Raw genomic sequence first — 15,100 nt, forward strand, 5'->3', positions numbered from 1 at the left:
AAGCACAAGTAAGCATCTTTCTGGTATTCTCTGCTTCAGCATTCATTTGAGACATCAGCAATGGTATCCCTCATTCTGAATCTTGCTTGAACCTCCAGCAGTTCCCCGCCAATGAAACTTACAGCCATTTTTAAATTACCTTTAGTGAAATTTACTTACATGTGATATTTATGGTATCATCCAATGATTTCCACATTCAGCTGGGTCACCTCTTTGGAATGGGTACACATATGGATCTCAATTAATCAGTTAGTCTGATAGTTTTCTTCCAAATATCTTGTGTGTCAAGTGCTGCCTCAATTTGTTGAAAGATTTCAATTTGTAGTCCATTTATTCTCAGAGCCTTGTTCTTTGCCAATATCTTCAGTAAACCTTGGACTCAGTATAATTCTTTCAGTATAATTGGCTCTTGATCATATGCTACCTCTTGAAATGGTTGAACATTGGCCATTTATTTTTGGGTCAGTGACTCTTTGTAATTCTTTCATCTTCTTTTGATGTTTTCTGCATCATTCCATCTTTTAATTTTGCAAGTTGAAGCTTGAATTTTTTCTTAAGTTCCCCCAGCTTGATAAATGCTGGACTTCCATTTAAGTTTTCTAACTTTAGTCTTTGCACATTTCACTATATTTGACTTTGTCTTCTTAAGCTGCCCTTTGAAAGTTTCTATTCAGCTCTTTTGCCTCCTTATTTCTTCCTTTTTTAAAAAAAAAAAACAACATATCTTTACTGGAGAGCAAGTTTCAGAATCTCTTCTGTCTTCCATTTTGATTTTTCTTTCTCTCTTGTCTTCTCAATAACCTTTTGCTTTCTTCTTATATGATGTTCTCGATGCCCTCCCACAGCTCTTCTGGTCTTCAGTTATTAATGTCTAAACTACAGTCTCTAAATTCTTATAGGATATGTTGAAGGTAATATTTTGTTTCTTATGGACGTTAAAAATTTTTCTTGCATATAAGTCATTGATTATATTCCACAGTGTGTCCCTGGCCTGGTTTTGGTGGGTAATATGGAGCTTTTCCACCATCTCTTTCCACAGATGTAGTCAATTTCATTTCTGTGTATTCCACCTGGTGAGGTCCATGCATGTAGTTGTCTTTTATGTTGACTTAAAAAAGGTAATTTCAAGGAAGAAGTCATTGGTCTTACACAATTCTATCATGCGATCACCAGCATCGTTTCTATCACCAAGGCCATATTTTCTAACTACTGATCCTTCCTCTTTGTTTCCAACATTTTTATTCCAATTTCCAGTAATAATCAGTACATCTTTATTGCATTTTCATCCATTTTAGACTGAAGAAGTTGATAGAATTCTTCAGTTTCATAATCACTGACTTTAGTGGTTGTGTTTAAATTTGGATAATAATGGCATTAACTGGTCTTCCTTGTAGGCATATGGATACTATTCTATCACAGATAGCATTGTGCTTCAATAAAATTGTTATGCTTGACTCATTGCTACTGCCATTGTCCAGTGGCATTGTCTCACAATCCATCTCAATTGGGGTCTTCCTCCTTTATGTTGACTCTCCAGTTTACCAAGCCTGATCCATTGTGTTTTCTATAGCTTCATAGAAAGTTGGCCAATGAATAAGAAAGGTGGTAGAAGATTTGATGCATTTGAGTTATGGTGGTGGCAAAGAATATTGAAAGTAACATGGAATTCCAGTACAACAAATAATTCTATGTTGGAAGAAGTACTGCCAGAATGTTCCTTAGTAGCTAGTTTGGCAAGACTTTGTCTATCATACTTTGTTCATATTATCAGGAGGGCCTAGTCCCTGGAGAATGATGTTATGCTCGGTAAAGTGAGGGGGTCAGTGAAAAAGAAGGACACCCCAAATGAGATGGATTGGCACAATGGTAGTTGCATTGAGCTCCAGCGTAATGATTGTTAGGATGATGTAGAACCAGGCAGTGTTTCATTCTGTTGTGCATAGGGTTGCTGTGATTCACAGCCAACTTGGTAGCACCTAACAGCAATAAATGATATTTAATATTATTGTAGTTGCTGTTATTAGTGCCATCAAGTCACCTCTGACTTATAGCGACACTGTCTAGGGTATCCGAAGAGCAGCTGGTGATCTTGAACCACCAACCTTGCAGTCCAAAGTGACTTTGCCGTCTAGCACATTAACCCACAGCACCACACCAGGACTCCATTTATTATTTTAAGTACTGTAACATACCCAAGAGTGATGACAGTTTGCTATGTTCCTCACATCTGCTGCAATCTCATCACTGTTGTTGTTGTTGTTATATGCTGTGGAGTCGATTCCTACTCATAGCAACTCTGAACAGGGTTTCCAAGGCTGTGACTCTTTACGGGAGCAGAAAGCCTCATCTTTCTCCCACCGAACAGCTGGTAGTTTCGAACTACTGACCCTGAGGTTAGCAGCCTGATTCATAACCACTACGCAACCAGAGCTCCTTGTCGCTAGTTAATGTTAATTTTATTAATTGATTCCTCACTCCACCATTTTCCATTTCTAATACTCTAGTTAAATCTTCCTCCATTGTTCTTTGAAAAAACAAATAAACAATACTAGACAGAATAAATCCTCACCACCTAATTTTCTGAGAAGACTCAAGCCCTTCCATGTGAGCCTCCTACTGGTCACCCATCCTTATCAAAGAGCTTCTGCATCCTAAGCCCTTCTAATCTATGTACAAAAAAATATAGGTAAGAAAATTCCAAAGTGAGAGGCTTCTCTTGTTGTGATCCATCTCTTTTCACAACCCTTAGTGCATGGCCTAATAAAGTGTTGTTTTTCTATTGATTCTTATTCATATTCTTTCATGGTCATATATTAACCCATTAAATGAATATTTTAAAGCACCTTGTACATTCAGGGTACTGGCATATCCTCTCAGCCCAAAACCAAGTTCAAATCTCTCCTCACTTAATATTCTTTTCTCGCTTAATCCTATTTCAGTCTCAAGGTAGTATTCTAAATCATTTCTTCACTGTCTGTATTTACAACTCGAAATTGAATAGTCTACATTCAAACAGTCAATTTCCTGCTTTTATGAATTACTAATTTTCCATATGAAATCTTAAACAGAATCTCAACACTGTAAACAACTAAATAAAATTTTATTAATTCAAATTTATAGTATTATAAGTCCAGGTATAAACAATTTATTTTTGTTTATACTTTTATACGTTTAAATCTGAGATTGTGTATGTTGTGGTTAAGTTCCATAGAATCGATTCCAATTTACAGCAACTCTGTAAACTCAGAGAGCAAGTGGTGAGTTTGAACTGCCAACCTTGTGGTTCAAATCGAATTATGGTCCTGTACATTTTCCTGCTGTGCCACAACGGAACTCCGAGATTTTGTGTAGGATTTCCTTTTATGTGATTATTGTGTAATTTTTATAACATCTCTACCTACTCTATAAAACCACCAATTAAAGGAAATTATTGAAACCAGAAATAGAACACTTTTGAAATTCTCTGTTTAAAAGATTAAATAAATTTTTTTCTGGATCCTTATCTATTGTTTCTAACTCTACTCCCTAATTTTACAAAATACTTTAAAATTACATTTCATGTGGTAAGTCTTTTATAACTTTAAAGCAGTTTCATAAGATGATTGGCTAATATATATAGAGAAAAAGCAAAGTCAGGTAGTAACTTGGAGATATTTAAAAATCCACTCCACATTTCTGTCACTTCCCATTCTACTCAAATCATAGAATCTTAAAAACAGTGGCTATGCTGTACAAATACAATTTAAGACAAGGGTCATAGTCCTTTCCCCCCGAATACATTGGCACATCTATCTTTCCAGTTTTAAAATTCTGCAGCTTTCCTTGATTTGAATGGATTGTTGAGGCCATTTATTCTGCCTTTTTTTTTTTTTTTTAAATTCATGAAGAAACTTAAAGTTGAAATTAGAAAATTTACCTACAGTCAGATGGAAAGGTAAGTCACCACTGGTATCGGAAATTTGAAATTTTCCTTGACTGTCTTACATTTGTCTTCCATCATAAACTATTCTTTTTTCTTTTTTTAAAAAAACTGTTTTACTGTGAATTATGTGATAGTTTACATGGGAGAACATTAGCTTTACATTCGTCCTATCATATATAATTGCATTGTCATGGTTATAATCCCCACCTTGCATCATCAGCCAACCAAAAGGTACACTCCACAAGCCTGCCCCCTGGTTGTCAGCACATAGCTCCTCTCTGTCTCTGGATCTAGAGTCCGCAGCCACTCCATTTCTCCATGTCATCGTTTCTGCTTCCGCCTCCATCTCTGGCATCACTCTTTCTCTGGGTAGGGTCCCCTACTCTGCTCTACTCCCTTGATGTTCCCATGGACCTCCGCTCCTGGACTGAAAAATGAACCACTCCCCTTCTTTTGCTACAAAATGTCTACCTTTACCTTTCCAACCCTCTCAGTCAGTCCTGATAGTACTTATTCACTATTGTACCACATGAGTGCTATCCCCATCTCCTTTCATCATCCCCGCCCAGACAGATTGGATACTACTCAGTGAAGATTCTACCTTCCTCCATGCCTTCTGGATCTAGATTCCTTCTTGAAAACTTGTAAGCCAGTCAGTTCTTGCCTTTGAAGTCCCCCCCAACCCCCATTTTGGATAGCCAATGTCCAAGTTGCCCATCCATGTCTACTCTGTGTATGGAGGGGGTAGGGATGATCCTCACTGTAAAGATTTGTTCCCTTTTTTGAGCTACTGCATCCATAGGTGTAGGTCAAGTTCATCAAATTGTATCAGATTATGCTTTTCCCCCTCTTCTTTCTTCCTCTAATTGAGCTCTGATCATCCAGTCATTGAAGCCAGGTCAAGTGGGTATTTTCTGCAAGTGTGGGTGTTCTTGTGCATATGCCTTCCCTTCTTATCAGCTGGATGCTTCATTCTCCAATCTAGTCCTCTGTGGCTATGTCACTGACTCTGTGCCCAGGAGTCCCCAAGTATTGCCAGACTGCTGGCCAATCAGGTCTCTACCTGGGTTCACAGGAGTCTATTGAACTTTGTTGGGATTAGCTTGCAGCTTCATTGCTGTTTTTCCCTCACTTCCCCTTATCAGTGACCAACATGGTCACTAGTCAAAGCACATGTCTGCTCACGTATTCCCATTGAGTCTTAGTCTTGGAAGGGACATCATAAACTATTCTTGGTCTCTTGTACATACTTACTTTTCTCCCTTTCAGCAACCTTCATTAGATCATTAGCCTTTTCATGCCAAGGACCATATCATATTTGCTGTTGTATTCTCTCCACCATCAACAAAACAGAGTTGTCATATAATCTTGGTGTGGCACTACAGAATAATGCATTGGACCAAAAGGTCAGTTTGAACTGCAAGATTGGCAGTTCAAATCCACCAGCCACTCCTTGGAAACCCTATACAGGGTCACTGTGGATCAGAACCAACTCGACATCAGTTAACAACAACAACAGATATTAATTGAACATTCTTTAATTCTCCCATCCTTCCCTTCCTTTCTCTTTCCCTGCATTCCTCTCTCCCTCCCTGCTTGCTTGCCTTCCTTAAAAAGATTTTGCTCTTGGTACACCCATGGCTTCTTTTTCAAATTATATATATTTTACATATATAAGCATAGATACTCTACTTTGTTCCATATTTCCTCCCTTTTTCTTATTCTTCTCTTTATTCTGTTCCATAACTAGCTCTATCAGGGGTAGTTCTGTGAATTACTCCAATTAATACTTGTAAAGTGTCTGACACAGTGAGGAAGCAGACAGGAACCACTTCAGTTGTTGTAGCAAATACTTGTCCTATACTAGATTATTTTGAAAGCCACTGTATTATACTAAAATGAAATGTAGTGCCTGGATGCAAGCAAAAAGTAACACAATTTGAAAAGATAGTACATCAGTTTTGAACCAATAACATAAATTGCCCAAGGTATGGAAAGTACCCAGTAATTCCCTTCATATCCTAAGAGGTTCATGTCTGCTTCCTCATATATTTGTAAATTTTTGCTTTTCTTAAATATAAAATTTCATGATAAATTTATTTCTCAATTTGCTTTCTGCTTTGCTTTATTTCAAGTATTAAAACTGCCATTTTCCAATGCAGTGGAACACTCAATCAACCACATCTTAGTTTAAATTGATGATTATCAGTTAGCCTAAAGAGTTAAATGCTGTTAGGATTATTTAGCAAAGGCAAATAATTTTATTATTTTGTATTGTAGACTCAAAATACCACTTTTGAAACATATGTTGTGACTTTCAACCACCTTACAGTGATATTCTTTTTATAGACACAATGAAAGGAGCTTTATGTGATTAACCTTATGGTGGGCTATAGATACCAACCTTTCACTATATTTCATTTAAGTAAGATGTCTATTTTACTCTTCTTTTATAATCTAGCTCTGACAGCAATGAGATGATAATCAGTTCTGACCGTGAACTTACATGAATTCAAAACCAAAAATCAATGCTAGTTTTGCTTGAAAGACCCAACGGCTTATCTTGAAAACAAGTTTTTTGTTGTTTTTTTAAAATATTTTGCTTTCTTTTCAGTTTTGCTTTTCTCATTAATGTAATGTATTCTTCTTTTAAAAGAAGCCTACAGTCTCTAGAAATATAATATTTTCTTTATAATAGGCAGCAGACAAACGCTAGGCTATTCAATTTCAAGCATGAAAGGTAGAGTCGTTTAATGGTTTAATGTTGCCTTAGAAATTGATATGCTGCTCTCCATAAAAGTGTTGGAAGAAGAAAGGAACTGTGCTGTAACTGTTACTGAACATTTCAGAGGCAGACCTTTGGCATACTTTGACTAGGAACATCATATAAATGCATGCTTCCATAAGCACTGGGATCACATTCTCACTTTCTATCAACCCACTGTTTTCATCATTCAAGCCCTAGAATAATAGGCAGTGTGTGTTTTGTTTTTCAGTGAGCCCAACCAATCTGTCTCAATTTAACCTGCCTGGACCCAGCATGATGCGCTCAAATAGCATCCCTGCTCAAGACTCTTCCTTCGACCTCTATGATGACTCCCAGCTTTGTGGGAGTGCCACGTCTTTAGAGGAAAGGCCTCGTGCCATCAGTCATTCAGGTTCATTCAGAGACAGCATGGAGGAAGGTAGGTGTGAAAGGAAAGAAAGATGAAAGGACTTTATTTAACTCTGAGATGAAAATCATTGCATAACTCGTATCATAGGAGTCATAGAGAGTAAATAAATAACTCTCTAGGTAGCTTGACAATTTCTTTTGTATTATCTTCTGGTTTGTTTTTTTTAAATGCATTTTGAAATATGCCATAAATTGTTTAGATTGAATACTTGGATATAGAACATTTCAGGACAAAAAATCAGTGCTATACAGAAACACATAGCTTCAGAAGCTATTTTTCATGGTGTGCCAATGTTTTGTTTCACATCCCAGTTAAAGTATCAAAGAGATACATAAATTATAAAAATCCTCTTAGGAAAATATCACATGTTGCTTTCTATTTTTATTCTTAGACACTCCCTATGGTGTTGGTTAGATGAAGTTATTACTATAACATTTTAAAATTCATATCATACATACTTTTTGCTTTATAAGTTACATTTCTTTATCCAAAAGTAACAATCCAGCTAAACATAAATGTGATTATAATTGCAAAATTCTATGTAAATTCTTTATAATGAGTCTGTTTGAAAAATTCAGGAAGCATTATTGTTATGTGCCCTTGAGTCAGTTCTGCCTCATAGTGACACTGAATAAGGTTTCCAAGGAGCAGCTAGCTAGCAGTCCAGTGTTGATCCTACAACACCACACCAAGCATAGTTGATGCTATATATTTTTTTCTTTTATATTTATATGTCTTTTATATTGTTGTTGTCGTGATATGCCATGGAGTCAGTTCTAACTCATAGCGACCATGTACAAGGTTTCTGAGGCTGTAAATCTTTACGGGAGCAGAAAGCCTCATCTTTCTCCTGTGGTACAGCTGGTAGTTTCGAACTGCTGACCATGAGATTAGCAGCCCAATTTGTAACCACTACACCGCCAGAGCTCCTTTTTCTAAGTTATATATCCTCAAATGTTAAATTTACTAATGTGTTCTGTGACATAATGAATGATTTCCTTAAGTACATCTAAAGGAAAATCATACTATACATATTATAAAATATGTCAGCTAAGGATAAAATAAAATTGAACACAAAAATTCAACCTGATCAGAATAAAACCAGACATGAAATCAACCATATTCTCCTAGTGTAAATAATGATGCATAGAAGAAAGATCTCTAAATCTAGAAATAGACTGGAATTTAAGCCTCTTCCCATCCACTTATCTGTTTTGGGTAAGTTTCTTAACTTTACTGGCTTTAGTTTCCACATCTGTAACTTTGCAGGTTTGTTATGAGGATGAAATTAGAGTAAAAGTTCATTCCATCTATTTTTCTCTTCCCTCGCTACATTCTTATTCCAAATATCTTCTGACTAAAGTTTATGCCATTATGAAATGGACTCACATATTTCAGATCATCAGTCTATATTTAACACACTGGCACTAACCAGTCAACCAAAGTTGCCACTATTAACCAAACCACTGAGTTCACTGTGGCAGATAGTGAATTCTGTACCCTGAGTGTCTGCTTATGCCTCAGTGTTGTTGTTGTTGTTGTGTGTCGTGGAGTTGGTTCGACTCATAGCGACCCTGTACAGGGTTTCCGAGGCTGTAAATCTTTACTGGAGCAGAAAGCCTTATCTTTCTCCCGAGGAACAGCTGGTAGTTTCGAACTGCTGGCCTTGCAGTTCACAGCCCAGTTCGTAACCACTACGCTACCAGAGCTCCTCAGAGCACCACACTGTTGTTGTTGTTAGGTGCCATCAAGTCGGTACCGACCCATAGTGACCTTATGCACAACAGAACGAAACACTGCCCTATGTAAATAGACAAAATGTAACCAATCTGGAAGTTAACGTCATTATTGTCCTAAAGTGGTTCCATAGCTCCTTCACAGTCAGACTTGTAATATTGTAAAAGAAATTTGCTAAGCATAGTGAGAGCTTTCTAGGGTGCTTCCTTTATACATTTGAATAATACATAAAGAATGGAAAAGTAGTCTGCTTTTGTTTCTTGTTTGTTTTTTGTTAGCCTTCTTTCAAATATACCTAATGCTCTTAGTTTATACCAGTATTGAGAGGCTGAAAGAATGTCTTGAGAGTGGGAAGGAGTGGACAAGTCATTAACTGAAGTGCTAACATTTTGCGCATTTCATATAGTGGCAATATTTGCCCAAGCTAGAAATCTGGAAGTTGTCTTTCATTCTAGTTTTGGCCCACATCTTTATACCCAATCCATTTTAAAGAACTTGGAACATAAGTAAGGCTTCAGAAATTTCATTCCTTCATCTTCTAATTCCATTTTCCATGACTTTGTGAAGTCCTCTCATATTTCGGAAATGCAACCCTTTCTTTTGATCGCCACTTCTACTACCTTAGTGCAGCTTCCCAGCCCTCTCCAGACCTGCTTGTGAACTTCTCCATGTATTCTTGTAGTACCAAGTACATTATTCTTGATAATATTTATTTTTGTTAAATATCTTTCTACTTTTTAAAGTTCCTAGGACTATGCCTTATTTGTTTTTTTTTCTATCCCCCAGACCCAGCAGAAGCCTGTGCATAGTATGTGTGTTAAATATTTGTTTAATGAATGACTAAGCAGATATAGCTCTATATTATCACATTAAGGAAAGAGGTAGAATTTTTCAACAAATACTGTAAAGCCTAATTTTAGTCACATTTGGGTTTTAATATATTGGAAGTGCAGAGTGTTAACTGTTTGAAGATTGTGTTTTGATACATACCGCCAAAAGACAGAATGAGTGCAGTTTTCATTTTTGTGAGAAACCACCTTGAACTGAGTATATTTTTATTACTAAAATTACTGAAGGACCAATAATCCTACATTAAAAAAATAACATGATCAACTCATCACAGATAATGTTGAAATTATATATTGCTTATTTCTCTGAGAGTTTATAGAAAAACATTCCAAAAATAGATCTTTATTGTATAAAAGTGGAAGCAAATAAAAGACAAAAATATGTTATTTTTTAATGCAATTTTGGTTTGAGTTTCCATGACTTTTTGACTGTTATATTTGAGTTTATTCCATCTTTCAATATGTACAAAACATGCTTCTATAGCTCATGCTTTTTCAACCTTCCTAGACCAGGATGAAGAGATACATTACGTGTTTCTACATTTTGATCTCTAAAAATGACAGCAGTATTGTTCTCAGTGGTGTAGAGCTTATTTTTATTATTTTATTGCCATAGCTACCTGTTCTTCATGTTTTCAGTAAAGACCAGGGTTTATGAGTCGGCTTTCTTATTTGATCCCTTTGTTCTTTTTCTTTCAACAGTTCATGGATCTTCATTATCACTTGTCTCCAGTACTTCCTCTCTTTACTCTACAGTAAGTATTGAATTTGAAGAAAAAAAACAAAACAAAATCTTTTGCCTTTAAAAAACATTGTTGTTGTTGTTGTTAAGTACTGTGGAGTCGGTTCTGACTCATAGCGACCCTGCACAGGGTTTCCGAAACATGTTGTTGTTGTTGTTAAGTGCCATCGAGTCGGTTCCTACCCATAGCGACCCTACAGGGTTTCCGAGGGTGTAAATCTTTACGGGAGTAGAAAGCCTCATCTTTCTCCCACGGAGCGGCTGGTAGTTTCGAACTGCTGACCTTGTGGTTCACAGCCCGATTCGTAAACACTACGCTACCAGAGCTCCGAAACATAGAGGTTATTAAATAATTGACACTTACGTAGAAGTTTCCCAGTAAAATTGCGGTATAATCTGCATTACTTCTTGCCCATTAAGTGACAAGCACTTTACCAACTCTCTGTGGCCCACTTATTGTAAATGTCCTTTCATTATAATGCACTCATTATAATCAATAAATGATAGAAAGCTGAATTTCATAATACTGACTACATTTTTCTTTGTTGTTGTTTGGTTCGGTGGTTCATGGTAATTGGTATTTTCTCCATTCTACTTCTTTTTAAGTTCATACCTTAAAAACTAGTGTCAGAAAGGCCAAAAAGTAGTAGAAATGGTTTATAATAGATCTTTTGATATAGCGTGTGCTTTTTAAAAATTAAACAAATTATATTTTTTAAAACAGAAATATCAATGTTTCCATTTCTTTCCCCATTGTATGCCTAATAAATTATTGTCCACTTGATATCATTTGAACTTTATTTGGAAAAAAAAAAAGTCAACGCAAAATTATGTTTTATAAGAGTATTCTTTAATGAGTCTTATTAAAGAGTAATTTCCTGAATCTCAGAGTGATAGGAGTACTACGAATAATCCTTAATTCTGTATAGAAAGTTCACAGTTCTGGCTATGACGGTGCAAGTCAATAATTCAGCTTTAAGGATAATACTAGTTCTTCATTCATTTTCATGAGAGTCAGATGTTCTGGCCCTCTCTTTATAAAACAGTCTTAGTTATTTACTACTTTAGTGACTGAGGCTCAGACAATTCAATGACAGACACAGTATTTTTTTGTCTCATTTTTCTTCTTCTTTTTTTGACTTTTCAGAAGCATCGTTTTTTATTTTTGACTTCTGTAATAGAATGTCACAAAGTTTTTCAAGTTATTAGCTTAATTAATCTGCAGCATTCCTCATTTTAAAGTAGTTAGTACATGATCTCAGTTTTCATTTTAATGATTAAAATATCCAATCAATTCTATTTATGAAGAAATCACTATTCATTTTTAGATAAATACACTGGTTTAGAAAAGTGGATGATGAAGTAAGGAATTTATTGGAAAAAGTACCTAAGAGAAATCTGAGCTAATTTTACTCCTATTAGTCCAATGCTGCTGCTTGTCAGAGAAATGTCTTCTGACTTAAACCAATACAATTGGAATATAATATCAAAAAATACAGCATCATTATAAAGATACTCAAAGCAATATTTGGATAAAACTACTTTCATGACTTCTGAAAATGTCTCAAGAAGACTATATGCAAGTGTAGACATTTCCCCAGCGAACAGCAGTATTGTACACTAGAATTTTCTGTAATAACACATAAATACAGTCTGTTTATACACTGTGTCAAGTCATAGCACTAGACACATGTTGCTATTAGGTATTTAAAATGTGTCTGGTGTGTTTGAGGAACAGAAGTTTGATTTCAATTAATTCAAATCTAAACAGCTATATATAGCTGTTGTTGTTGTTGTTAAGCACCGTTGAATCTGTTCCAAATCATAGTGACCCTGCACAGTGTTTCCAAGGAATGACTGGTGAGTTTGAACCACTGACCTGTGCTTCAAACTAACCTTGTGATCCAGTGCTTTCCTGCAGCACCACACCAGGATTCCATATAGGTGTTGTTGTTGTTATGTGCCGTGGAGTCAATTCCGACTCATAGTGACCCTGCACAGGATTTCCAAGGCTGTAAATCTTTACAGGAGCAGAAAGCCTCATCTTCCTCCCACAGAAAAGCTGGTAGTTTTGAACTGCTGACCTTGCGATTAGCAGCCCGATTCGTAACCTCTACGCTACTAGAGCTCCTTTCCATATAGTTAGTGACTTACTTGTAAATTGAATAATACAGGTCTAAAGCAGATCTTCACATTTGTTCTTTTCCAGTTCAGTTGTAGCCAACAAAGTGAAACCAGAATATATTTGAATTTGTACAAAGTGTTTATACCAGAATAAAAGCCAGCATGGGGACAATTACAGATGAACACCCTGCTGAAAATGAAATCTCCCTGCTAGAAGGGAAAGACAATGTGTAAATTGCAGAGCAACCAAATTTCTTGGCCTTCAAACTGAAAATAGTGGTGGTCAGCTCCATACCTTTGACTGCGTGTTGTTTTCCATAAACTTGGCAGTAACCCAGTGTCCTGTATCAGGCTCCTGAAAGTTCTCATTGTGCCTCTTCAGAGTCTCCCATTCCAGGACTTCAACCCATCATTTTCCCCAAGCCAGTTATCGTTCTGATACCCCTACATTTAAATAATTGGGTATATTCAAATTTTGCTGATTTGACCATGACTGAACTGGTTCAAACCTGTGTGAAAACCTGGTCTAAAAGGAATAAAACTATTTTATCTAGTTGTCTGGAGTTGACAGATACTCTTAGGAACCCCCTGTGTGTTAGAATAGAACTGTGCTCCATTTGGTTTATAGTGACTGATTTTTTAAAAATATATTACCCGGGCTTGTTTCAAGATGCCTTTATGTAAACTCAAACCTCAAATAATTCAGTGAGCATGTTAGCAGTTTGCAGCACCCAAGGGCTCCATTTATATAAATGTCTATATGAAACATACCTGAACAAGCACACAATCCACATAGAGTACACAACCCACACAACTGTAAATGATTAGCCTTCATAAAATAATTAATGCACTTAGAAAAACTGTAGAAAGAATGCAGTTGGTGTTGTGGCCTTGAGTTGGTTTAGACTCATAGGGATTCTATGCACAACAGAAGAAAACACTGCTCAGTTCTGCTTCATCCCTACAATGCTGTTCTATAGCCCATTGTTGCTACCACTGTGTTAATCCATCTTGTTAGGAGTCTTCCTCTTTTTCTCTGACCCCTCCACTTTACCAGCATGATAGTCTTCTCCAGGGATTGGTCCCTACTGACAACATGTCCAAAGTTCAAGAGATGAGATCTCACCATCCTCACTTCTAAGGAGCATTGTGGGTTTACCTCTTCAATTACAGATTTGTTTGTTCTTCTGCCAGTCCATGGAACTTTCAATGTTCTCTACCAAAACCATCATTCAAATGCATCAATCTTCTCTGGTCTTCCTTATTCATTATTAGAATTTATGCTGCATATGAGGTGATTGAAAATATCAAAGTGGCATCTTTGCTCTTGAACACTTTAAAGATAAGACGTCTTGTGTAGCACATTTGCCTGATACAATATATCCTTTGATTTCTTGACTACTGCTTCCATGAGAGTTGGTGGTGGGGTCAAGCAAAATGAAGTCTTTGACAGCTTCAATCATCTCTCCATTTATCATGAAATTAATTAGTCCATTTGTGAGGATTTTCATTTTATATACATTGAGGTGCAATCTGTACTGAAGACTGTTCTTTGATCTTCATCAGTAAAAATTCAAATCCTCTTTGCTTCCAACAACGGCCTATCATATATGTATTGTACATTTTTAATGAGTATTCCTTCTATCTCATTGCCATGTTCTTCTTCACATAATCCAGTTTCTCAGATTTGCTAAATATACAGTTTGAAAATATATGGCGAGAGGATACAATCCTTGTGCACATCTTTCCTGATTTAAACCATTCAGCATCCCCTTGTTCTGTTCAAAGCACCACCTCTTTGTCTATGTACAGGTTCCCCGTGAGTACAATTAAGTGTTCTGGAATTCCCATTCTTTGCAATGTTAGCCATAGCATTTCTTGATCCACACAGTCAAATGTCTTTGTATTATCAATAAAGCACAAGTAAACATCTATGCTTTCAGCAAGATCCATCTGATGTCAGCAATGATATCCCTCATTGCACATCCTCTTCTGAATCCAAGTGGAATTTCTGGCAGCTCCTTGTCAATGTATTGCTGCAACTGTTTTTGAATTATCTTTAGAAAAATTTTACTTGCATATGATATTATTGAAATTGTTTGATGATTTTTGCATTCTAGATCACCTTTCTGTGAGTCAATTCTCTATTAGGTACAGCTTGTACGTCCTCCTTCAGTACCATTGACGCTGGATCATATGCTACCGCTTAAACAATTGAACATTGACCATTTCTTTTAGGTACAGTGACTGTGTGTTTCTTGCATCTTCTTTTGATACTTTCTGCATCATTCAATATTTTTCCCATTAGAATCCTTCAGTTGAGGCTTGAAATGTTTCTTCCATTATTTCAGCTTGAGAAATGTTGAACATGTTCTTCCATTTTGGTTTTCTAACTCCAGGCCTTTGCACATTTCATTATAATACTTGACTTTATTTTCTTGATCTGACCTTTGAAATTTTCTGTTCAGCACACTGGTAGCATTGTGGTTACGAATCATGCTGCAAACCTCAAGGTCAGCAGTTCAAAACTACCTGCTGTTCCGTGGGAGAA

The 15,100-nt window shown here is 36.4% G+C and overlaps 1 protein-coding gene across 1 annotated transcript in view; it reads left to right on the top strand.

Moving 5' to 3' along the window:
• The window catches only part of NAV3 (neuron navigator 3), a gene marked incomplete at its 5' end in the record, with an annotated part of 142,797 nt that overhangs the window by 15,998 nt on the left and 111,699 nt on the right, over nucleotides 1-15,100 (top strand). Inside the window, 2 exons of the mRNA XM_006877704.1 lie at nucleotides 6,919-7,107; nucleotides 10,386-10,438. Coding sequence (XP_006877766.1) covers nucleotides 6,919-7,107; nucleotides 10,386-10,438 — 242 coding nt within the window. The remainder of the gene's footprint in view (nucleotides 1-6,918; nucleotides 7,108-10,385; nucleotides 10,439-15,100) is intronic.

Source organism: Chrysochloris asiatica, unplaced genomic scaffold (genome assembly GCF_000296735.1).
Source record: "Chrysochloris asiatica unplaced genomic scaffold, ChrAsi1.0 scaffold00560, whole genome shotgun sequence".
Taxonomy (NCBI): domain Eukaryota; kingdom Metazoa; phylum Chordata; class Mammalia; order Afrosoricida; family Chrysochloridae; genus Chrysochloris; species Chrysochloris asiatica.